Genomic DNA, 24,944 nt, shown 5'->3' with positions numbered 1-24,944 from the left:
TTTTTGTTTCTCTCCTATTTTAGGGGGTAAAACCTAGGGGATAAAGGGTGGGAAACAGAAGAACCCACAAAATAGCAAAGACCAGCTACAGATGTTTTTTCAGAGGACCCAGGTTCAATTCCCAGCACCCATATCAGGCCACTCACAACCTTCAGTAATTCCAGCTCCAGGGAATATGACTTCAGGCCCTTAAGGGCACCTGCACTTACATGGCATATACTTGCACACAGACACATATACTTTAAAATACATTTTAAAATACATTGTAAAGAGGATATAAGGAATAATGGCTACCTTTACCCACCTCCTTCTCTCCCTTTTTAAAAAAATGTATTTATTTAATGTATGAGTGTTCTGCTTCATATATATCTATATCTATATTTATATCTATATCTGCAGGCCAGAAAAGGGCATCAGATCCCCTTATTGGTGGTTGTGAGCCACCATGTAGTTGCTGGGAATTGAACTCAGGACCTCTGAAAGAGCAGCCAATGCTCTTAACTACTGAGCCATCTCACTGGTCCTTTCTCTCTCTTAAGTAGAAAAAAAAGAGAGGACCAGAAGGATGGCTCAGTGTTAACAGCACTTGCTGTTCTTTCAGAGGACCAGAGTTCAGTTTCAGCACCTAAATGATGCTCTCAACTGTCCTCCAGCCTGTCATCTCTCACCAAGCTTAATCATTCTTCCAAACCTGAAGCTCCCTTTCCATCAAGAAGCCTTCCCTTTTTGAGACTGCCTCATCCTATAGCCTAGATTTTATTGGACACCTATGTAGCCCAGGCTGCTTTCAAACTTACGGCATTCCTCCTACCTCAGCCTCCTGAGTGCTGGGGTCACAGGACTGAGTCACTACACTGGGTAGAGCTTTCCTTGACTGCCAGGTTTCAGTCTCATCAGGTTTTTGCTTTCCTGGCTGCTGGTCTAGAAAGCCTTCAGGGCAAGAACTGTATGGATTAACACTTTTGTTTGTGGCACTGTAGCTTAAAGCCAAGGCTTTGTCCATGCAAAGGAAAGCATTCTACCAACTATATACCTAGCCTATGTGTTAGTATTTTAGTATCCTCCACAAAACACTTTGGGTTCAAATATTTGCTGATGTTAATGTTAACAAAAATTAAAGAGCCAAGCATGGGTAGGCTTGGGTGGGTGGATCTCGGTGAGTCTAAAGTCAGTCTGGTCTACAAAGTGATTTCTAGCCAGAGTTTAATAGCAAAATCCTGTCTAAAGAAAGAAAGAAAGAAAAAAAAAAAGGTTGAGAATGTAGCTTAGTTGGTAGAGTGCTTGCTTAGCATTCACAACGTCCTGGATTTGATCTCAGTACTACCCACGTAAATAGCCTATAATCCCGGCACTCAGAACCGGAGGTAGGTGGATCAGGAGTTTACGATCATCCCTTCTATAGCCAGTAGGACTGCCTGGACTACATGAAATACTCTCAAAAACAGTAATAAACAACAGAACAGAAAAATACATGGAACCCTTCCCAAAAGCCAGGTGGTGGTGGTGCATGCCTTTAGCACACAGCACTCAAGAGGTAAAGGCAGAGAGATTTCTGAATTTAAAACCTACTTGGTCTACATAGTTCCAGGATAGCCAGGGCAGTTATACATCAAAACCCTGTATCAAAAACAAACCAAACAAACAAATAAACAAACAAGAAGTATGACTTTCTGGCCTAGTGAAATTAACTCTTAAGCCTGTCAACAAAATAGAAATACGTCTGTATGCATGTGCAAATTTTCTTTGCCCTTATTTAAGACTGTAAGGAGACAAATTATGGGAATAAGGGGCATTCATTATTGTTCATACAAAAACCCATCCCCCACCCTGACGTTTTTACAAAAGAAAATCCCAACAAAAATAGTGCAGTTAAAGATGCCATTTCCAAGAAGGCAGCAGAACAGACCAACACATGGGGTACACTGTCTACCTCACCACAGGGTGTTCTCTTAGGAAGCAGGTTGCCATTGTCTAGAGATAGGTGCAAGATGGTTCAAATGAAGACAACTGCAGATCCTGCACTCTGAGAGAGCCATGTAAAGAGTGGACTGGAAACAGCCTCTTTAGAAGTTCTTTTATTATCTAACTCCTCAGACACATGGTTGGGCAGAGAAGGCCTCTACCTCCCCTTCAGCATCTTTGGAAAAGGCACCTCACCAGGCACTGGGTTTTCCCACCTCAGTATAGCAGACAAGCCAGTCCACTATGACTCTGTCCTGAAGAAAGAGCCTTCTTTCCCAGTGTTGAAGTCAAGTGTTTTCCCCACAGCTCATAAGGAACTGATATCCCTAAAGAGTTTGTCTCACTTTAGGCAGACTCATCCTGCCTGAGCTAGTCACAATGGCACTCCCACAAGAAAGGCACAGGAAGACTGCAGGCTATTTGAAAACAAAGGCTATAAAGTTTATTAGTTCTTTTTTGTCTTCCCACAGAACCTTGTATTTTATACTATCCTGGCCCTGGGCACAGGCACCTCTGAGTGAGAAACCAGCTAAAGATTTTGGGGTTATCTAGAGACAATGAATGGCCTTTCCTCCAGGTATAACAGCCACTGTGTGTTTTCAAAGGCCTCTTTTTGCTGTCCTTACCCAACACAGCTCTCTTGCGGCACACTTGAGCCTACAAGGCTGATCCCATCTTCTAGTGCATATGACAAGGATGGAGTTCCTAGGCTCCCTACCCCAGCACCTACCTGGCTGTGATCATTCTCTCCACCTCCTACCAGGCCTGAGGGTCCTCTACACAAGGTATATCTGTCCCCCAATTCTCACACTCTCAGGTGCTTTACTTAACATCAACAGCCCCTCCACATTACCATAAAACTGGATCCCTTTCTTTTAGTGTTCTCCCATGGCTTCCCATATCAGATGGGCCTTGGCCATCCCACTTCACACTACATCCTGACCACTACTGCCATTCCCTCATAGGGAATGGCCCCTCCCTGGAATGCTCTCCCATACCAACCAAACTCCATCTGCTCCCCACCTGAAAGATGTTGGTAATTATTCTAGTTAGATCCAGCTTCCCATTTCCAGCATTTCCCAAGGTGTCCAGGAGACTACTCATTTCACCGTTTCTTTGTGGTTGAGTCCATCTCCTGAGCTAAGGAAAGACAATCCTAGAAGGTTCTGTCAGGCATCCTATTTCTTGCACGGGCTCAGTGTTTTGTGCATAATCCAATAGACCCTTCCTAGAAATGTGTGAATGGAAACGTAATGAGATTATCAGTTTCCAGGAAAGACATGCATCCTGCTAGGAATGGGACATTTCCCAAAGAGAGCCCTAGATGTCGTCACACATGTGGGGTCCAGTGCGTGAGCTGAGAATGAATGAACGAAGAGTATGGGTAGCATCAAAGTCTCACCCGTCAACTGCCTGGAAGAGTTTTGCTCCCAGAGTCATTTTTATTTTCAGGCTTCTCCCAGGAAGTACCAGTAGAGGTCTGAAACAGCTCTTCTGCAGCTAATCAGGACATGCAGAGAGAGGCAGCTCAAGGTCTCTAGTTGAGATTTGGGGTACTGCCACCTACTGTTTCTAGCTGTAGGCTTTGAGAACTTCCTCTGTGAAAGGTGTCAGGAATGGGAGGTCCCAAGGATCAAAATGTCGTGTGTGGTGCAGGTGCATGCCAACTCTCTCCTAACTGTGCTCCATATTACAAGCTCCATCAGTGAATGCCTTCTGCTTCTCTGGGAGAAAAAGAACAAACATCTGGAAAGTTGTGACAAAAATGATAGGCAGCCACTGGCATTTGTGTTCTCATTTGTAGTTCCTGGGTTTTGTTTTGCCTTTTAATTTTTTCCCTAGAAAAGAAAAACAGAACCAGGGACATTTATATGACAACTAACAGTGTCAGAATGGCAGGGAAAAGAGAAAGAAAGGTCCCAGGAACGGGAAGCTAGTAAAAAGTGGGTTCCAAATCACAAGGAACTGTCCACAGGGTCAAGTCCTCATTCACTTTGGCATGCATGGTTGGTGCTTGGTCTTCTGGCCTGCTCCCTCAGGTGCCATGTTAGAGAGAGCTGGCTACACTCTTCAGAAACCTGTCAATGATGAGCTCAGAACCTCACAGAAAGGTAGTCTTAATTTAGCTCCTTGACTTTGTGCTCCAGCATCACCTGGCAGCCTTTCTTGCCTCAGAGACACGTCTGGAACAATGGGAGAGTCATACTGGGGCACACTTTGGCATCACAGCAGGGAAGTCCAAGCAGATGCTTTCTTATGGGCACACTTGGTCTTCATCTGCATAGGCATTTGTCCACTCTTTCTAGCCAAAGAATGGGGAGTTGACAGTCTTCTTGTAGACACAGTTCTACAACTGTATTCATTCTCCATTCTTGTGCAAAATGTCTGTTGCCTTATGGGTGGGAGGAGATTGGAATTCATCTTCCCTTCAGCTAGCACTAGACTCTTACTCCAGAGAAGCTCATAACTGAACAAGAACAGCTTGCCTACCTGGATCCATGCTGCAGGCCTCTCAGGTCTCACCTACCTTATGCCCCAGATCTCCAAGGGGGGAAAAAAAAAACAACCCTGTTCCCCCCCCCGCCCCCCCCCCAAAAAAAAAACTGGACCCAAGGGCAAACAGAATAGCTAGAGTAACAGCCCAGTAGCACACCACAAGACTAGCATACATTCCAGAATGGAAGGGGGCATGCAGCAAGCTGTAGCCCCAAGTCACAGTCTAGGGCCACATTGACTCTGAAGGCTACAGCCAGGCCTGCACATCTTACAGGGTCCTGACACCAACCTGGTGGGCCTCTGCGTGGAGTACCTATGTGGAGAGTGGAGGGTCCTGCCCTGCTTAGCCCATGTCCCTGAACTGAGGCCAGGTTACATCTCAGTGCCACAGTTCTGAGGAGCACCATGCTGGCCAGCCAGCCAGGCCATAGTTCTCAGCCCCGTGGGGGCCATGTGGCCCTAGTTCCACAGAAAGGCCCCAGGGAGCCACAGCTGCCTGGAAGAAGGGGCCAGGACAGAAAGCCTGCATTCTGTTGGAGATTGGGAGGCGTGACTATAGGCTCAAAGGGTGCTATGGTCCAAAATATTGCAGAGCCATTAGGGATGAGCTACATTTCTGAACAACAACAGCCTTATCCCTGTTTTAGAAAGACAGTATGGCTGCTATTGCTTGGTTTTGTTTCCTTTCAAAACCACTCACATTAAAAGGTGAAGGGGCTAGGGCACTCAGTCCCCTTCACTGGGGTCCTCGATAAGATCAGTCTCCTGTCTGGTTCTGCTTCCTTGCCTGGTTCTAACCACAGGAAGTCAGGGCAGGGCAGGAGAACAGCTGTATTGCTCCCCAGCAGCTTTTCCTTCTCTCCAGAAATCCAGAACACATATGAGGAGTGCCTGGAGACTAAAGTGCAGAGAATCCACAACGTGGATGGCTGGGCCTGGGGCACTCTAGAAGGAATAAGGGTCAGCCCAGAGATACACAAGTGGCATAAATGCTGGGCCTGGCAAAGTGAACTTGCATGGCACAGTCCCTTCCCTTGTGCTCTGCTGGTACCTCCCTCAGGGACTGACCACTACCAGCAACAACCCAAGGAAAGTCCCAGTCCCAAAGACAGTGGCCCACAGAGAGAGGAAACTTATCTGACCATCCCTGGTTGGAAGGAGCTAGTGAATAGGAAAGGAGCAGAGGATGCTGGGAGGGGAAAGAGTACATTATATGAAATCAGAGTCCCGGCTCTGCAGAGCAGGACACATGGACAAACCTAAAGGCATAGTGTCTCCTGGGGAAGGTTTGGTGAAGATGGTCAGGGTCCTACTGGTGAGACCTGCTGGGGGAAGTGGCTCCTCTGGGTGTAAGAGGAGCTGTGGCACTGGGGGAAGGGCTGCTGAGGAAAAGAGCCCCGTCTAGCATTAGGGTGTATACGCCGGGGGTGGCTGGAATTGGTTGATGACCTCATACTCTGCTGGGTAGGGGTCATTCTCCTCCATCTCAGATAGTAGCTCCAGTGCTTGTTCTTCTTCCTCTGTTGGATAGTGGCGCAGGAGGTTGGCTGCTGTAGCCAGGATTGAGGCTCCGCCAGCTCCTGCCACCAGGTAGAAGCTAACAGCAAAGGTGACATAAACTTGGGAGCCGTGGAACTTCTTATGCTGTTGCTGCTGGGCCAGGATGAGCTCAGAAGCCCAGTAGGAAAAGCCAATGACGGTAGCACACTGTAGGACTGGGAGACAGAGGGACAGCACAGAAGAGGATCAGCAGATAGGATGCTTAAGGAGCTAATCACAGCTTCTCACCCAGGTCTCAAAGGACTTGCCCAGCCAAGGCCCTCAGAACTTTAGTGGCTATATGACTCTTGCCTTGAGGCTGACCCATCCAGAGTAGATGGGGTCTATCTTAAGGATTACTGTTCATTGGTAGACAGCTTGCTTAACACATACAAGGCCCTACGTTCAATCTCTAGCACTACCACATGACCCCAAAAAAGGAAAAGAAAAGAAAGAACACAACCATATAATAAGGCTCTTGGATGGTTCTGGGCCTGAGAAGGAACAGACAAGATTGTGAAGATTTAGAAATTGAGCTAGGACTGAAGTCAGTCACTAACAAAAGACAAATCAACACATCAGCCCAGGCCTGGCTGAGGAAAGTGGCTGGACATAGCACAGGAAGCAGGCCTGGCAAGAGATTGGGGAGAAACTGACTGTGCACACCAGGCGTACTCTGATGGCGTACACACTCCAGGCAAGACGGCCTGGCTCTTTCCATGATTACACCAAGCCCTGAATGTCTATGAACTTAAATTATCATTTTTACAGAGTCATGAGATTCCTGTGGAATTCTAACATTCCCTCTAATACTGGGCAAATTACTCACAAATGACAGACACCAACACTAAGGCACCCCAGGCCCTGAAAAGCTAAAGCTTATCACACAAGCTTTCCACAGAGAAACAGTCCCATGTACCACCATTCTTCAGAACAGGGCCTCTCCCATGTGAGTAGACCCTGGGCTTACCAGTGAGGATATGAGCGAAGGCATATCGACGAGTAATCTTCAGAGCTGGATGCTTGGGCCCAAAGACATCCAAAAGGAATGCAGAGAGACTACACAGGATGCCCAGGAAGCAGAAGGCAGCAATGACCCTCAGGAGCAGCACTGTCTGGGGGTTCATGCAGAAATCTGTGGACAGAGAATGGTGGCTTCATCCCCAAGAAACACCCTGAGGCAAGCAGTGTACCCAAAAGGATCTTGGTTCCCCTTCCCCGGGGGTCTCTGGGAGACAGAAGTCCTGGAGTACACAGTATGTGCTCCTGCCACCCTGCTGCAAACTGGAGTTTATCTGTACACCTCAAGTTCATTTCCAGCGAGACTAGTCTAGGCTGACTGTGTTTCACTGCACTTGTCATGTTCTTCAGTTTTAATTTCTTTGTGAGACAGGATCTCATGTATCTCAGGCTGACCTCAAATTTGCTGAGCAGGGATGGAAGCTGACCTTGAACTTGTGACCTTCCTATCTCCACCTCTGGAGGGCTAGAGTCACAGGCATGCACCACCACACATAATTTTATGGCACCAACCAAAAACCTTCCTGTATGCCAGGCACTCTACAGACTGACAGTGCCCACTCCCACAGCCCTTTTGCTTTTGGTATAGTCTCATTGTGTAGCTCAGGCTGGCTCCAAACTCTTTGCTTCAGTCTCCTGAGTACTAGAAGTACAGGTGTGTGCCACCAGACCTAGCTTCAAACTGTGTTTCAATATCCTGACAATGAATTAAGCTGGCACATTAAGCTATTTTGCTAAAGGATGCTTTGGGCCAGACAGGAAAGACCATTGATTTCGAAACAGCCAGAGAGAGCAAGGCCAGAGGTCAGTAAATGCTCATCCTCCACTTACTCACTCATTCCTTCTTTTTCATTCCAAAATAGACATAGAACTTGGAGACACTGAGGTAGTGAAGTAAGTTAAGTCAAACACAGAAGGCCAAAAACTATATGATTATTTATGTTCATGAGATGCCAAGAAGTCAGTCATTGACACAGAGAGATGACAGCTGCCAGAAGCTGGAGAAAGAGAGGCAGTGTGTTAGTGAATTTTGAGTTTTCAGCTTGGGATCATAAAATGGTTCTGGAATAGACAGCGGTCGAGACTAACAAGGATATGAATCCATGCTGCTGAGCTGGCCAGTAGCGCTCACCCTTGTAATCACAGCAGTTGGGAGGTGTTGCCAGGAGGTTCAGGAGTTCAAAGCCAGTTTTTTTACTCAGAAATCTGAGGCCAGCCTGAGCTTCACAAGATCCTGACTCAATCCCCACTCCCAGAAGCAACACCACAAAAAAAGGGAGAGAAAACTCGGTTAGTACTAGACAGCTGAAATGTAAGCCAGCAAAGAAAAATCTAGGAAGTCGTACCACAAGGCCCTGGAAGATTCAGAAATGACAGCATGTATATGCTACCAAAATAGGGGAGTAAACCAAGGAAAAGTGCTAAAACAGGAGAGACAACATTCGGGAGTCCCCAGGATGACAAACACGTACCAAAACAGAACAACTTTATTTCCTTACAGAATTTAAATATCTTTCTAAAATTTTTTCAATTAAATAATACAGTCAATCTCCTTTGAAAGGTAGGCAAACTGTGATGGCCCTAGGAGAGAATAAAGGCTGATAGAAAAAGGACCCAAAGGCAGGGTTTGTTTTATTGCCAAGTGTAAGTTTGAGCTGGTCAAACTTACAGGCTACAGACTGCTTTCTTGAGCTTTATTATCAAATGCAGAATCTGAAAGAAACAATTTCAGTTTCTAGTACATCCTAACCAAGGTGCTGCTGCCATTGTGTACCAAGCTCCTAGAGGTCTGGAAGCCTAGAAATTCCCCATACAAGTAGTCCAAGTCTCCAGTCCCAAGGAACACCAGTACCAAACACAAGAATGTAGACAGATGGAAGAAAGACCGAGAAGCTAAGTGGTACACTCACTGCCAACAAAAAAGAATCAGTCCAGCAGATGCAGGCCATCATGGATCTTGGGCAGTGGGAGATGCCAAGCATTTTATGACTGACACATATATACAACCTCACACTCAGAATTCTCCAGGTCGATGCTGGCTGGGCCCAGACAAGACTCAAATGGCTCCACCTGGCTGCCTTCAGAGCTATCTCTCATGATCTTAACTGCTGAGCATGTGCTTGGGACCAACCATCCAGCATGGGTGATTACCTACTGCCATGGAGCTCGCCTGTCCATGAGTTCTGCCTGAAGCTGGTGGAATAATGAAGGGGCCTAGAAAGAAAGGCTTGAAGAATGAAGGGCTAATTCCTGGTTCTGATTTGAACATTGGAAACTGAACCAGTTCTTTTGCGGGTCTGCATGGCATGTGGGAATGCTGTGGCAAAACATAAGTGTTCTAGTGCCACCAAGAATTCCTGCCAGAGTCAGGGTGTAAGAGCTGATGTCACAGCCACATTGCAGCAGTTTACTTGCATTACTCAGTGTAGCCAGGCACTGTGTAAACAAGGGGACATATACATTTCAAATACACTGTTTTTTTGATGATGGTTGAACACAGGATGTTCTTTTTATTATCCTTGAAAATATGCACCTGATATATTCACACCTATGTGCTTTTCAATTTTAAAACACTTTTATTGTGATAAACAAGATATGCACATGATAGAGAACTTCGAGAAAGACACCTCTTCGCCTGCCCTTCCCAAATGCAAACATGGCTGGAGGTACAGGAGCCTGTGCACACAGATGGTCAAGCATTACCTTTGCTAAGCCTGACTGCCACCCTGGAAATCATGTGACTCCTCAAGGAATCAGAGGCTTCAGAAGATTAAGTGACTTCCTTCAGGTCACACAGTGACCCCCAGACACTGCATCATACAGCTCAGATGAGGACTCAGAGGCTCCAGAAGGTTAGATGACTTCCTCCAGATGACACAATGACCCCCAGACACTGCACTGTGCTTCTTGGAAACCACTAAGCACTCACTGGAAGCTTTTGTTATTTCCTTGATGGAAATAATCAATCAAACTCTAAAGAGGTATATTGAAAAGAAAGGTCAGATGGACCAGTATGAATGCTGTCCAAGACAGCAGCTGCTGAGCTCATGAAAAGTAGTGTAAGGACTCAAACCCACTGCAGCAGGAGCAGCAACAGAACAAAAAGGCATAAAGCTGTGGGTCACTGAGTGATGAGCAGGCCTCACACAGGGACTGAAGACAAAACTGGCTTCATGTGGTGTTTAAGCCTCTGCAGCACCAAGGGCATCTGAGGACATCTGACCAGAGACACAAAGCCCCCAAAGGCTAGGTAGGTAGGTACCTGTGACTTACTGTGGGAGAGAGAAAGGGCATGTGCGGTGGGGCTAGTCTAGCCTCACTAGGGTGACTCTGGCACAGAGGATGAACCTCTGACACCAGATTCGAGCATGTTTGTTTCAACTGCCCTTCTCTACTACAGAGCTGCAGTGGTCCTCACCCTTCCTAACGCTGAAGCTCTTTCATACAGCTTCTCATGTTGTAAGGACCCCCACCTGCAAAATTACTTTGTTGCTACTTCATAACTGTAATTTCCTGTGTCTTATGATGGTCTTAGGTGACCCATATGAAAAGGTTGGTTGACTCCCAAAGGGGTTGTGATCCACAGGTTGAGAACCACTAACTTAAAGGGAAAGCCAAATGTGAAGTTCCCTTTGGGTAATACTAACATTCCCTGAGAATGGTGGCAGGGGGTGGGGGTATCTTAGCATGAGGTAAGACCAGAAGTTAGCCCTGATCAAGAGCATCTCCTAGAGTGAGAAATCTTAAAGTCTTTCTGGCTTCCCTTCCTCAAACAACAGTACAGCAGGGAGGGTAAATAACACTCCTTTCCCTAAGAGGCCTTCTAGAGACAAAAGCCCCCGAGGCCAGGTAGGTAGATACATTCAACTTACTGTGGAAGAGTTAAGGGCCATGTGGGGTTGGGGCTTGACTTTAAATTTGACCAGTGGTTTGGTACACTACATTTTACAGTATGCTGTGTCTTCCCTTCAGTTGTGTTCTGGCCTGTTTATTTTGGTAAACACTGCTTGACTACCCCTTCTAGTCACCACAGAAGAAGGCAGCTGCTATGTAATAAGATCCTAAGGAACTGACTTTGACCAAGGTCATTGGTGAGTCACAGGGCTGGATTTGTTTTGAATGCTCAGTCTCTTCCGGTCTACCTGTCAGTGGTTGACCTCCTCCTGACGCACATGTGCTGATGGCAGTAAAGCTAAAGTGGCTTTAGACCAGCTGCGTGCTGTTCTTCCTTTCCTCCTTCCAAAAGGGTTTCCAGTGGGCTAGAGGAATCCCCACTGCCCCATTCCCTCCGATTACCTTCTCCCAGCTTGGCACCCCCTCACTGCAACTCTTGGCTTTCAGCCAATCCTGACATGGACCACCAACAGCGTGCTCTAGTATTCAGATTGGTCATCTTACAGATGTCAATGGTGGCAGCCAAGCCACCTGAGGACAAACCCCAAGGGCCTGGTGGTGGTGGCAGTATCTGTCACCACCCATCAGGTGCACAGGCCCTCCCTGGAAGATCCTTAGTTCTCCAGTGGCTGTTGTCAGCCTTGAATCACTTGACATCAAATCCCAAACTTCCTGATTCTCCAAAACTGCTTCCTGAAGCTGGTGGTGGGGTTGCCCTTTGCTGGCCATACTAGAGAGGCAGAGAGGGCTTTCAGGGTCTCTATCCCTGACACCAAAAAATCTGGGTATTTCTAAGCTTTCTCTGGACTTAAGCCCAGAGAAGCTATGTGAGAGGATTCAGAACCGAATCTGTTGTGCTGGCATTTGTTAAAGCCTTCACCGATCTGGTCACATGGCAAGGGTGAGTGTTAAAGCCTTCACCGATCTGGTCACATGGCAAGGGTGAGTGGCTCTGCCTCAGGTTCACTAAGTTGAAATCTGAGAGACACAGTTGAAATCTAAAAAGCATAGGTCTGCCTGGGCTTCTGATAAAACTCAACTGCAGCAGTTTTAGTTTCCCAAATCTCCTTTGTGCTTCGAAAAGGGTCTTTTTCTTTGTATGCCTTGTTATGTGTGTGTGCATTTCCTCACCCCTAATAAAAGCTTTTCTTTACTGGCAAAAGACTAAAAACAAAAAAACAATGCCCACCCCCCAAAACAAAAACCAATGAACAGTAAATGGTAAATTGAACATAGCTCTAACAGAAAGGAAAAGAAGCTTAGAGGGCACTGGGTGTAGTGGTAATAAGAGTGTGGACTTCAGAGTCACCACTTGGATAGGCTGTGTCTCTGAGTAGATTACTTGAGCATTTGTGAATAAGAAATTAAGGCAAATGTGAAGTGTGCTTAGCTCCATGCCTGGCACTGCTTGCATTGGAACCTTCTAGCCCACCTCAATCTGTTACCTGCAGAGTCCTGGCAGGGAGAGTCTCAGTCTGTCTGTCTCTGTCTCTGTCTCTGTCTCTGTCTCTGTCTCTGTCTCTGTCTCTGTCTCTGTCTCTCTCTCTCTCTCTCTCTCTCTCTCTCTCTCTCTCTCTCTCTCTCTGCAGGTATCAATACGCATCACATTTGCCCAGCATAGCTCTACTCCTTCCTAGGACTGGACTATAGGAAGGTCTGGACTATTCCAGGCTCCTGGTAGATCATATGGTAGGCCAAAAAAAAAAAAAAATCACCAGTCACACAGGATACCACATGCCTGAAAGTCTACTAGACACCCCAAAATACAGAGGTAGAGAGCAGTAGACAGAAGCTCCACGGGACCAGATTCCTTGCCTTCTGCAATGGCTCACAAGGCCCCACTGTCAATGTTCCTATTTATAGACAGGAACCAAGTGATCCTGGCTTACCCCAAGGAGATGAGCAGAGAAGCCAACTACACATAGGCTAAGAGATCCAAACATGTAACAAATGCAATGTAATGGTTAAGACAACATGTTGGAAAAGGACAAAATCTGGTATGAATAATTTCTTAGAAAGGGCAAATATATCTGTGAACAAACAAAACCTTGCACAAGAACTGATTTTATTTTAACATGCCTCTGATGGCGATATACACCCAGGCAGGGTATCATGATACCCTTCTTTACAACAGATGAAAAACAAAAGATAAACATAATTAAGGAGACAGCCCCACTTTGTTCTGGCATCAACTGATGGAAGGCAGTATCAAGTGATGCCACACTGCAGGGCAAGCCTGGAGAGCTCACTTCTCTTTTCTTCTTGGATTTCTGAAACAAGGATGAAAGATCAGACTGCCCCTCTTGCCACCACTTGAATGCTATTACCCTCCCATCCCAGGGATGACCTGCAAGGACAAGCATCATAAACTCTTTACCAGTTTGTATGTGACACTCAGCTTCTGAAACACAAACACCATGGTATCAAATACAAAAGTCCTGAATGAAGGCTAGGGCAAAGAAATGGGAAGTCATCCAGATTCAGACTGCACAGCTTTTGTGCCATCAGGTACATGCTAAAGAAGATGTCCATCCAGTGTAGAATCTTGGTCTTAGAAAGCCAAACTCAGAAAAGGGTAAAAAAATATCTCAAGCCAGAAGCCTTCATCCTGTTTTCTATAAAAACCATCCTAAAGCCTTGGGTGTGCAAATATGCAAAGAGAAGCAAACTGTACATAAACTCACAGAGAAAGACAACACCAGGCGACAGGATAGGGCTTCTCAGCCTAGACCTACAGCAGGGTTTTTATTTCAGTGCAGAGGGGAGCACTGACCTTTTCACCAAATCCTAGGGCCTGAGCCCTTCATGAGACACCTTGCACATATCTAACAGGAATGTACTAGAATTAAAGAGAGTCAAAGAAGAAAGGTGAGGACTCTTGAGACTAGTCCAAAGGACTTGAGGGCAACAAGATGTGACCATTTGGGTCCCACTGACCACTTTTAGGTTAAAAATCAGGAAGTACATTTCTGCTTTCACACTGTACAGCCTTTCTCCTCACTCCTAGAAACCTAGGAGTTATGAGGCTCCTGAGTCAGGCCCTCCTCTAAGCTCTAGACTCCTATTCTCATCCAATAAACAGATCAGATGCTTTCTTCTGCCTGCTGGTCTGGGAAATCCGTTGATGAATAAAGCAACTGTCTCAATCAGGTATATCTATAAAGGCATGGAAAACCAGATTCCAACTGTTGAGAGTGTTAAAAACTGACATCTGATGACCTGGGATGCCACAAGTCCCCTCTATTGTAATTGCAATGATCATAGAATACTAAAATGTCTTTTACAATTAGTCATATTAACAGTTCTGATTTCTCCATCAATCAAGCTACCCCAAACAACTTTTCTGCATCTCACATGTCTGTTAGAAAGGGGCGGCTAATTGTGATACCTGACAAACATCCGTTTTTCTTCTACCTACCTCTGGCAGAAACCTAAAATAGCAACAGTCTGAATTAGCATGACGGTGAGGAGTAGATGCTTGGCTGAATAACATCAAAATTAATGAGGGGCTAGACCCCTAAACAGAGCCACCTGGTGGGCATGAACACCAAGCAAGAATGGGGCTATTTCCTTTGACTAATGACTGCTTCTGGTTATCTATACTTCAGCCAGCTCCATATCTGTTCTGCACCGCCCCTCAAGCCAGGAGAGCAGGGGCTCAGCGCTCTCACCTTTTAGCAGATCCGGGTTCACATAGCCCAGCACGTCTGAGACCCCCAGCTCCTGGCGGGAACAAGTGCCTCCATGGATGTGCAACCAAGCAGGCTCCGCGAGGGCAGTGCACAGCGCCGTGATGGACAGGGCGCCAGGCAGGGCCGAAGCCAAGCTCCGCTCCGGCTGCTTGGGAAGAGCGCTGCTTCCCGGGCTTCTCCGCCGGCGCCCTCCCGGCAGCCCGGCGCCTCCAGGGGCATACATGCCCGGGGCTGCCCGCTGTAGCTCTGCGGTCGCTGGTAGTGGCCGCCGACCTCAGCGGGGCGCGCAGAGCCTGTCTGTACCCGGGTGGAGAGCAATGCAATGGGCGGCTGGCCCGGAGCTGTAAGGGCCCGCACTAGAGACTGCGGGGTGGGACCCAGGGCTTAGCACAGACCAAAGGACTGCGGGAATTCGGGGGGCGGGGACCGAGGGCTCTGGATGAGGGTTGCTGGATCAGGGCTCGGAAACGGCAGGGGACTACATAGGCTGAGGACATGCCCGGATGAACGGGCGGAGGTACTGGGGGGTTGGCTAATGGCAAGGGGACCGGAGGAGACTTGGACCCGGGTTATCAGACAGAGGGGTGCTGAGGGGCGGAGGATGCCGCTGGGCCGCCGAGATCGGGAATCCGCACTTTGAGGTGCGACCTAAGCCACAGTAACCCTCCCTACTCTACTCCCTGCTCCTCACCGGTCAGCAGGCCTCAGGGCTGGGATGGCGCCGCTCCACCCCGTCACAGGCTTCTTAGCTGCCCGGGCCAAGGGATCCCAGGCCCCAATCCCGCAACGCCCAGACGGACCCTGGCCGATGCACTTCCGGCTTCCTCCAACCCCACCCCACCCCCGCCTCCTCCTCCTCCTGCCCTCCGTGCGCGTCACTATGTGCGCGCGCCGCCTGTTCTAGCGCAGGGCATCAAGGGACTGGTAGTTCCGGACTGTCCCGCGAGGCTTCCAGTTATGGAGGATGAGGGGAGTGACTACAAGTCCCAGAAGGTCGCGCGGCATCAACAGCGGGCACGTCAATTCCTAGGGCGACATATTTTGCAGAAGCTGTGCAGCTGACGGTCTCGAGGTCCTATAGTGCCCAGCGCGTTTGGCGTGTTGCTTCTCTCGCCATCCTCCTTCCTCACCCTAAAGCAGTTGCCATGAAGGATTCACTGGTACTGCAGAGCCGCGTCCCCGCTCACCCGGATTCCCGATGCTGGTTCCTGGCCTGGAACCCCACGGGGACCTTGTTGGCCTCATGCGGAGGCGACCGTAAAATTCGCATCTGGGGCACCGAGGGTAAGGACTGGCTTGGCTTTGTGGCCCTGGTGCCGAGGAAAGCGCTACTCTGAAAAGTGTCGGGGGAAGGAGTGTGCAAGCGTCAACAGACAGGCTGGAATTGTTGCGGGAACTGGGATATTTGCTGAGATAGAAAGATAAGTCTGAAGAGCAGTTTAACAGTTTTAGGACCCCTTCCAGAGGAAGCAGTCGATTGCATCGCTGTAATAATGGTGACTGACTTTGGCCCCGCAACAGGGGCCCACTTTTAGTACCAGTTATTGAATGGCATTGATGATGCTCCAAAGCCTAGCCTGTACTCTGCTTGCAGGTGACAGCTGGATTTGCAAGTCTGTCCTTTCTGAAGGCCATCAGCGCACTGTTAGGAAAGTGGCCTGGTCCCCGTGTGGAAATTACCTGGCATCTGCCAGCTTTGATGCTACCACTTGCATTTGGAAGAAGAACCAGGATGACTTTGAGGTAACCAAGCTGGATGGGAGTGGATTATTTCCTGTTTGCACCCCAGGGCTTGGTCAACCTGAACCAGTTGGGCTGATTAGTTACAGCCTTTACTTAGTTTTTATACTAGCTGAATATGGTAGTTCATGACTGTAATCCCAGCATTTGGGACACTGAAGCAGGAGGATTTCCATAAGTCCGCTAAGGTCATCCTGGGCTATAGAATGAGACCCTTTTTCAAACAACAACAAAATTGCTATCTTAGATATTTTACTAGGGCCTAGGACTCTTAGCTGCCATTAACTCATAATCTTTTCCCTTTCCAGTGTGTGACCACTCTTGAAGGTCATGAAAATGAGGTTAAGTCAGTGGCTTGGGCCCCATCTGGCAACCTCTTGGCTACCTGCAGCAGAGATAAGAGTGTGTGGGTCTGGGAAGGTGAGTCCAGGTGCCTCTGGGTACAGCAGAAAACCAGCTCACTAACTTTCAGCTTTGTCCCTGACAGGTCGCCTCTGGGTCTAATTTGTTTCTCCCACAGTTGATGAAGAGGATGAGTATGAATGTGTCAGTGTCCTCAACTCTCATACACAGGATGTTAAACATGTGGTTTGGCACCCAAGCCAGGAGGTAAGAGCGAGACAAGGTAGGAAAGAACCTCATGTGGAGGTTTGTGCCCAGCCTGCCTCCACTCTTCAAAACCACCCTCGTTTTTATAGGGATCTCTGAGACTGTCCTGCTCTGACAGGGTTTGATATTGGAACCATTGTGTCTTATTTGGGTTTTATTGCTGTGAAGAGACACCATGACCAAGGCAACTCTTATAAAGGGAAACATTTAATTGAGGCTGCCTCACAGTTCAGAGCTTCGGTCTACTTTCATCACAGCAGGAAGCATGGCAACTTGCAGGCAGACATGTTACTGGAGAGGGAGCTGAGAGTTCTGCATCTTGATCTGAAGGCAACCAAGAGACTGGCATCCAGGCTGCTAGGAGAGGGTCTCAAAGTCTACACACTTTGACAAAGTGACACACTTCCTCCAACAAGGCCACACCTCCTAATAGTGCCACTCTCTAAGCAAGCATAGTCAAACCATAGGTACCTCCTGGACTATACAGACAAATGCTGGATCTCCTTTTTTACTCTTTCAGCTTTTAGCTTCTGCTAGCTATGATGATACTGTGAAGCTATACCAGGAAGAAGGGGATGACTGGGTCTGCTGTGCCACCCTTGAAGGTCATGAGTCCACTGTATGGAGCATAGCCTTTGATCCCAGCGGCCAGCGTCTGGCATCTTGCAGTGATGACCGAACTGTGCGCATATGGCGCCAGTATCTACCAGGCAATGAACAAGGTGAGGGCCTGGGAGTTAAAGGAGACTCCTTTCCATAGAGTTTTTTAGTTTGCCAGATATATGATCTAAAAGATACAGTCTGCCATGAATCACAAATTGGATTCAGTTTGTTAGTCCCTAGAGAAGCACTGAAAGAACTAGGGATAGCTTTGTGGAACAAGAGGCAGGTGGCTTGAGTTTGAGGCTAGCCTGGTCTACATGGTGAAGTCTAGGACATAGTGGGCAGGCTACACAGAGAAACCCTATCTCTAAAAAAATTTAAAAAAAATTTTTTTTAAAAAGCTGGCTGTGGTGGTACATGCATTTAATCTTAGTACTTGGAGACTAAGGCAGCTGAATGTCTGTGAGTTTAAGGCCAACCTGAGTTCCAGAGCTGCAGAGTGAGACCCTGACTCAAAAAACAAACACCCAACAGTGTGAGTTAATGAGCTGGCTGATGGTGGGAATATCTAAACTGAATGTGAAGAATGGGATTTCTTGAAGCAAGACAGGCAAGGAAGGGAGGAGTAAAGCTGATGGGGTTGGGTTGGCTAGTGGGTGGCCTTAGAAGAAAGCCTAACTGGTGAGATCTAGCCTGAAGTGGAACACAGATGCTTTCTTCTCTGAAGTCTTGAGTGGCTCCAGTATGTAAGGCAGATAAGCAGAGTGAGAACTCAGTTGGTACAAGGACTCTGATTGGCAAGGGGATGAGGACAGGCATGTGAGGGTCTCCTTTGTAATAGAGATACTCAAGACATAGGATGCCTTGGGTTTAAGAAAAGTCTGTTACACAGGGGTGGCATGCAGTGGCTCTGACCCCAGCTGGAAATGTATCTGCACTCTGTCGGGCTTCCACACCAGGACCATTTACGACGTTGCTTGGTAAGACTTGCATCCATCCCCATAGCAGGGCCTCTGCTGCTCTGCATTTCTCCATATTAAAACTTACATGCTGGCTTGCAACTGTCCGGCCAGTGGTTCTAGGAGCAGGAAGTTGACTATATCTAACACTTTCTGGAATAAGACCCCAGGCTTTGGCAGCACTAGCCCTTAGGATTCACATACCTTTGAACCATTCTGAGATGATCATGGAATATGTGCATTTGTGACTAGAGTTTGTGGTTTGATAACTGACTCTTACTGAAACTAGAAAAGCTGGCCCATTTTTAGGAGAGAGAGGACGTTAGAGGCAACTCTGGACCTGAGTCTTGGATCTCAGAAATAATTCCAAACCGTGAAAAAAAAGTGTTGCATATTCAAGCTTTATTTATAGTAAACATTTGGGAGTATCTATCCCATGAAAATGGACTCAACAGGAGCAGAGGCTGACAGATCTCTAAGGCCAGCCTGGTCTACAGATGGAGTTCTAGGACAGCCAGGGCTACACAGATAAATTCTGTCTCAGAAAAACAAAAACAACAAAACAAAGAAAATGGACTCAAGAATTTTGACTTCACAGAAAATCAAAACACACACACCTATTAAGTAAAAGATAAGTTTATGACATTTTCTATGCTAAAACTAAAATTTACTTTTAGCTAAGGAGGTTGGTCTCTCTTTTTTTTTTTTTTTTTGGTAGGTATTTAACTACTTAAAATTAAATTTATTTAAAGCTGGAAATATATGCCTTAGCAGTTAAAAGCACTGGCTACTCTTCCAGAGGACCTGGTTCAATTCCCAGCTCCTGCATGGCACCTAACAGTCTTCTGTAACTCCAGTTCCAGGGGATATGACAACCTTTCAGCCTCAGTGGGCACTACTGTGTACACCTGGTACACAGACATACATATAGACAAAAACAAATTCAAACATTCATTGCTAGACAATTGGAATTTTTGCTGCTTTTATAATTTACTAAAATGAATAGGCAGTTGAACATTTCAGGTTCAAAAGTTTTTATACAATGATGGGTAATGGGAGACTCTTCAGTGCTTATAAAGTTCTTGACTTTAGGAAAGCTTTTCTGAGACACTTAGCTGAGGCCTGAGGTTTAGGAAGAAACTAGGCCAGGGACTGTTGGACACTTCTAATTTGCCAGGTTGGAGAGGCAGGAGTCATCTGCTAACCCCCTGACATGTGTGTACCTCTCTCAGGTGTCAGCTGACAGGGGCTCTGGCTACAGCTTGTGGAGATGATGCCATCCGAGTGTTTGAGGAAGATCCAGGCTCAGACCCACAGCAGCCTACCTTCTCTCTGACAGCCCATCTTCGTCAGGCCCATTCCCAGGATGTCAACTGTGTGGCTTGGAATCCCAAGGAGCCAGGGCTCCTGGCTTCTTGTAGTGATGATGGGGAAGTAGCCTTCTGGGAGTATCACCAACCTGCAGGTCTCTGAACTATAGCTTGACTTGGGAGCCTTGGTTCCCACAGAAAATGTCCTAAGACTATTCCTAGTCATCCAGAAGACCTGAAGTACCCTTGACCTTCATTTAGCTCAGGACCATTCACTGTTTCCCTTCCTTGACATGAGGAAGCCGTTGGACAGAGCCACAGAACTGCAGTATATTGTATTAAAGTTTTGCTTGATTCAAGGCATGGTGTTACATTTTGAGGGTAAATATATTTATAATCAGTAAATAAATATATATATGAATGTGAGCTTTATAGCAATTGTGAGCTTTATAGAAATAACCCATCTGTGCTCCACTTCTGTTTTATAAGTAAGGTCATTTATCATCTTAAATTATAAACTACTTGGAATGTTCCATCTTCCCAAATCCTTGCATTTAAGACATGCAAGCTAGCTATAGTGTTTTTCTAGCATTCAATCAGAAAGAGGGATTATCCTTGGCTGCATAGTAAGTTCGAAGCCAGCCTGGGATATGAGACTCTTTCTCAAAAAACAATTTTTTTCTTTGTAAGGGTTCATTTCTTTTCATATCCTCAGATGCCCTCAGCATAATGCCTCAAAAGGCATGGGAGGGTTTTAAGGAAAGCTAGGGAGACAGTGACCAAAAAAAAAAAAAAAAAAAAAAAACAACTTAGACAATAGCATGTGTGTATGCTGCCAACTCTGTAGTGTTTCTCAGGGCGGAGAGTAGTTAAGATGTCTGGTTAGCCTGATTGGGCAAAACACTGAGAAATGCTTGTGGGTTTGGGTGTGAACAGGCTCCAAAACTGGAGTCTTCACTTATTTTTTTACACTGTACAATTGTGACCTTAGGTTTTTACAAAGACAGTAGAGGCAGTATCCAGAGCAGTGGTGACTAGTGATCTGCAGATTCCTGGGAATCTTAGGACCCTTTCAGGGTCAACACTGTAACATGATCAAGAATAGCACCAGTTAAGTAGCTGTCTGTCTTCACTATCTTGTGGCCACAGTATTAATGGAGCCAGCTTCACTTAGACAACAGTGATGACTAAACACTGACCATTGAAAACACTTCTGGCCAGTTGTGGTGGCGCACGCCGGTAGGATTTGCTGAAGGAGGCAGAGGCAGGAGGATCACGAGTTCGAGGCCAGCCTGGGCTACACATGTTAAAGGTTTTTTTTTTTTTTTTTTTTTTTTTTTAAAAAAAAAGAAACACTTCTGATACTGACAAATGAAAAAATTCCATCCAGCCCTTCTGTAATGAAGGTGGTCTTGGAAAAGTTGGACAGTTGCTACAAACCAAATTAGCTATTCATAGCATGCCTTTTTAAAATCAGAACTAGAAAATTAACATTTAGGCTTGTATATTTAGCTGTGTTCCTGAAAAATGAACATACTGAACCTTTCACTGATAGTGTTCACTGCTGATGGTAAATGTTTAAAAGAGAAAATTAGAATTTTTGAAAACTTGGGTTGCAACAAACTTTAGTGGTAATGAAATCAGCAAATATATGGATATTTTGAGATCTGTGAAATTTTGTCAGTCATTGTTGAAATGACCAATACAGTGGCGTTACAAAAACATTCAGATAGTGACTCTAGGGTGGAGCAGTGGGTTTAATAGTACAAGATATATGGGTACAGCTCAAGAGCCTGCATTGCCTTTAGGAAACTTCCACATATAGTACAGCCCGTTATCTGAAGACTCTTCTTTCCCAGCCCAGAAGCTGACATGCTCAGCTCAACCACACAACAGACTGAGCACAGACATAGCTAAAGGTCCTAACTGACTTCTATTAAGCTAGATGTAAAGTGATTGTAACACTATATCATGCTACTCTTCCCCCAGAATTTATTTTTCCTAGAATATGTTACTGAAATTTTTTTTTTAAACATACTGCTTTAATTTTTAATGTTAACAAGTATCAATGAATAGTAGATAATAAAAGCTTTTGGGGCTGTGCTTTTAAGTTTTCTGAAGGGGAATGGGATCTTGACACCACTGTTTTTTTAAAACAGCAGGCCTAGGGGAAAACGAATCACCTTTCAGAGTTGTTCAAGTTGTTCACACTGTCCCAAAGAACAAAAAGTGTACATTTGAAGTAGCATGATAGGCTGTTTTAAGGAGACTAGAGTCAATCTGCCTGCTGTATCTTAACCACCCTAGTGCTGCCTCCTGGGAGGGAAGGCTACAGAATTTCACAACACAGATCAAGGTCTCTGGCCAAGATGGGAGTCAGCTCCAGCTATGACACTAACTTTGCCATCATTCAGCAACATCTATAAAAGAGGCTGCGGTCATTAGCATGACTAAAAAGGAGCTATTTCCTATTGTTTTGTCCTTCAGACTAAACCCAAGTAGAGGACAAGTTTGTTGTTCATGTACTCCACAGGAAGGTTAAGTGCCAAAAGGGTTTATTTTTTCTGGCCAGGACCTTTGATTGAGGAAAATTTAGCATCACTATTAAGGACATGCAGTTTTTTCAAATTATTTATTAGAATGTCTGACTCAAGGAACTAAAAAACCATGCCTCCAAATATTGTACAGTTCACGCTTGACATGACACTTAAAAATGCTGGACCCAGACCTTGAACTAAGGTCCAAAGTAGGAAAGGAACTGGATGTGGACTGGGGACAGCAGCAGCCTGAATGGCCAGACCTCAGGCTGACAGACCTGGTCTCCAAAACCAGTTCCCCCTGAACTGTCCACATTCATGTTTTCAGGTTCAATGCCTCAGACTCAATCTGAATCACTGTCTGTCTCAGCTTCTTTCACATCCACACTGAATTTATACTCCTGGTCACATCCCATGTATGCATCACTCATGAAGTACAGGGTATAGTTGTGGCCACCTGTGGCTGGGGCCACAAAGTCTAGCTTCACCTAGAGAGAACAGGCAGAAGCCAGGTTAGTGGGGACCTGGGAGAAGGCAATCCCCCTGTGCAACTCTAGGGATAGATACAGGGGTGATTGCATACACACTCACCTTGGCTTTCTGCTGCAGGGTCAGCCTCTTGATGGAGATGAGGCTGTTGGACTTGGCGTCTCCAATCACAACCCACCAGCCCTCTTCACGTTTCTACAGGGACCAAAAACCAACAACTTGAACATGTAAACGTTGATGGACACAAACAACTGTGAAAGTGCTTATGAAATAGAGTAACAACTCAGATTAAAACTCCAAAGTTGCTGAAACACCTTGAAAAGGTTTTGTTTTGTTTTTTTTTTTTTAATGTAGGTGTACTCTGTCCACATGTACACCTACATGCCAGAAGATGGTTATGAGCTACCATGTGGTTGCTGGGAATTGAACTCAGAACCCCTGGAAGAACAGCCAATGTTCCTAACGACTGAACTGTCTCATCAGCCCACCTTAAGAGTTTTTAAGCAGTCTGAAGATGTCCCCAAAGGGCTTAGTCTTCAAATACATAGACTAATTTTCTAGTTCTATCTTATTTCCATAACCCAGGGCACCTTTTTATTTAATGTCTGTCACTGAATCTAAGACGCATTATTAGAGAGTTAGCTTTGGAGCATATAAGCTTCAAGTTCTTAAGAAACTTATGTACAAGGCAAGCTAGCTGAAATCTTGAAATGGAGATGACTCTGCAACACTTGAGAATACAAAGCAAGCTTGTGGAGCCCCTTCTAACATCTTGTCACTCTGGAGAAGCCCTCTTTGTTGGCCACAGTTGAGCCCATGTACCTCAGTGGCACTTTCCTTAGGACCTTGAATATCTTGTCTATAGAAGTACCAGAAGTTTATCTAGCATTTGTACCCAACTTTCAATTCTCCCACATAAAGAAGATGAGATTTCCTTCTGTTCATTTAAACTACAACTAGAACCAGAATGAAATATAGTTGAGAAAAGAGCGACTAGAAAAGTCCAAGAGTCCTGGAGCCATTTGTAAATGAATGTATCTTAAAAGTCAGAGAGATATTAACATTGCCTGACGTTAACAACCAGCTGTCTAAAGTATTTCAAAACAAAACAAAAAAATATAATCCATGGTTACAAGATTAATACTATGCCTTGTAAGTTCACTACCTCTAGACTACCCTCCCCTCGTGTAAAATGTATCCTGTGTCCAAGACCTAGCCAGTTAACAGGGCCTCAAATAGACTCATGACAAAGCCAGCTACCAGGACATACCTGTGGGAAGAGAGGTGCAATAACAGGGCCCGTAACTTCCTCTTCTCGCTCCAGTTGCACTAGCACCACAACTGGCCCGCCACTGAAAACAAAGCAGTATGTGAGCACTGTGGCTGTACGCGGGCAGAGACCCCAGGGCAGGACTCGCACTGGCTGCTCACCTGCGGATGCTGTCTTTATCCACCACTTCATAGGACAGTTCAATATTCGGGTAGCGGTTACAGAAGCGGGCCACATCTGCGATCTGGCTGTCAGTCAACTGAAGCAATGCATTCCGTTCTTCATCCTCCATTTCCATGATGTCAAAAACACTCTCCACTCCCTACAGTAGATATGCAGAGGTTAGGAGAGCAGAGAATACAGGCCACAAGCAAGTTAACACTAGCTCCAAACAACTGTTCATCTTACTTCCCACACTGCCAGAGTCATCTAAAAACAGCTTTAGAAAGAATGCAGACTACTTCTGGCACCTCTCAGCATTGAGATTCAGATGGAACTCCCTCAAAGCAACCAATTACTCCTGCTAATATTTGCTGCCCACAATCCACCTGCAGATTAGGACCAATGTTCTGAAGCTCATCACCCAGCACTCCAGGTCTTAGCTCACCTTATCTGTGCAACGTTTGATATGCTCTGAGGTGAAGTGTGGCAGCTGCTTCAGGTAAGAGTCCTTAGACCACATGGCTTGGGTGACCATCTGAGCCAGTTCCATGGCTGCTAGAGCAGGGCTGAGCCACCCATTGCTGGAGAGTACATCCACACAGGCCTGAATGAGCCGGATTGCCTGCATGAAGAGGGAGTACAAGAGCAGGTGGGCTGGGAAG

At 46.2% G+C, this 24,944-nt stretch overlaps 3 protein-coding genes across 4 annotated transcripts in view; 1 reads left to right on the top strand and 2 right to left on the bottom strand.

The window, feature by feature from the left end:
- Positions 1 to 2,379: 2,379 nt before the first annotated feature.
- Tmem127 (transmembrane protein 127) lies at positions 2,380 to 15,526 on the bottom strand. 2 transcript variants are annotated; one of them, XM_034494539.2, is made up of 4 exons: positions 15,295 to 15,526; positions 14,583 to 14,900; positions 6,968 to 7,132; positions 2,380 to 6,173 (listed from the first exon to the last, which is right to left on the bottom strand). In XM_034494539.2, the coding sequence occupies exons 2-4, from the start codon at positions 14,824 to 14,826 to the stop codon at positions 5,866 to 5,868; spliced, it is 717 nt and encodes a 238-aa protein (XP_034350430.1). In that variant the 5' UTR covers positions 14,827 to 14,900; positions 15,295 to 15,526; the 3' UTR covers positions 2,380 to 5,865. The 2 variants fall into 2 exon arrangements, with proteins under 2 accessions (XP_034350430.1, XP_076785818.1); XM_076929703.1 differs by lacking the exon at positions 14,583 to 14,900 and having other exon boundaries at positions 5,716 to 6,173; positions 15,295 to 15,434.
- Positions 15,527 to 15,613: 87 nt separating this feature from the next.
- Ciao1 (cytosolic iron-sulfur assembly component 1) lies at positions 15,614 to 20,250 on the top strand. Its single transcript, XM_034496401.1, has 7 exons — positions 15,614 to 15,887; positions 16,198 to 16,346; positions 16,652 to 16,763; positions 16,864 to 16,952; positions 17,473 to 17,674; positions 18,448 to 18,535; positions 19,747 to 20,250. The coding sequence occupies exons 1-7, from the start codon at positions 15,749 to 15,751 to the stop codon at positions 19,985 to 19,987; spliced, it is 1,020 nt and encodes a 339-aa protein (XP_034352292.1). The 5' UTR covers positions 15,614 to 15,748; the 3' UTR covers positions 19,988 to 20,250.
- Positions 20,251 to 21,561: 1,311 nt separating this feature from the next.
- The window catches only part of Snrnp200 (small nuclear ribonucleoprotein U5 subunit 200), a 30,718-nt gene continuing 27,335 nt past the window's right edge, over positions 21,562 to 24,944 (bottom strand). Inside the window, exons 41-45 of the mRNA XM_034494220.2 lie at positions 24,728 to 24,904; positions 24,282 to 24,442; positions 24,121 to 24,202; positions 22,953 to 23,045; positions 21,562 to 22,849 (exon numbers count right to left, since the gene is read on the bottom strand). Coding sequence (XP_034350111.1) covers positions 22,706 to 22,849; positions 22,953 to 23,045; positions 24,121 to 24,202; positions 24,282 to 24,442; positions 24,728 to 24,904 — 657 coding nt within the window. The 3' untranslated portion in view covers positions 21,562 to 22,705. The remainder of the gene's footprint in view (positions 22,850 to 22,952; positions 23,046 to 24,120; positions 24,203 to 24,281; positions 24,443 to 24,727; positions 24,905 to 24,944) is intronic.

The sequence above is a fragment of the Arvicanthis niloticus genome, chromosome 2 (assembly GCF_011762505.2).
Source record: "Arvicanthis niloticus isolate mArvNil1 chromosome 2, mArvNil1.pat.X, whole genome shotgun sequence".
Taxonomy (NCBI): Eukaryota; Metazoa; Chordata; class Mammalia; order Rodentia; family Muridae; genus Arvicanthis; species Arvicanthis niloticus.
The sequence above is the reverse complement of the archived record's forward strand: the minus strand, read 5'-3'. Positions and strand labels throughout refer to the sequence as shown.

What these genes read in the sequence shown, in the direction of transcription:
- Tmem127 (XM_034494539.2), bottom strand. Translation starts at nt 14,826, where the DNA reads ATGTATGCCCCTGGAGGCGCCGGGCTGCCGGGAGGGCGCCGGCGGAGA. An exon ending in GAACCCGGATCTGCTAAAAG is followed by an intron (nt 7,133 to 14,582) that starts GTGAGAGCGCTG and finishes CTCTGTCCACAG; the next exon opens with ATTTCTGCATGAACCCCCAG. An exon ending in CTTCGCTCATATCCTCACTG is followed by an intron (nt 6,174 to 6,967) that starts GTAAGCCCAGGG and finishes TCTGTCTCCCAG; the next exon opens with TCCTACAGTGTGCTACCGTC.
- Ciao1 (XM_034496401.1), top strand. Translation starts at nt 15,749, where the DNA reads ATGAAGGATTCACTGGTACTGCAGAGCCGCGTCCCCGCTCACCCGGAT. An exon ending in TTTGGCACCCAAGCCAGGAG is followed by an intron (nt 16,953 to 17,472) that starts GTAAGAGCGAGA and finishes TTACTCTTTCAG; the next exon opens with CTTTTAGCTTCTGCTAGCTA. An exon ending in TCTACCAGGCAATGAACAAG is followed by an intron (nt 17,675 to 18,447) that starts GTGAGGGCCTGG and finishes TCTGTTACACAG; the next exon opens with GGGTGGCATGCAGTGGCTCT.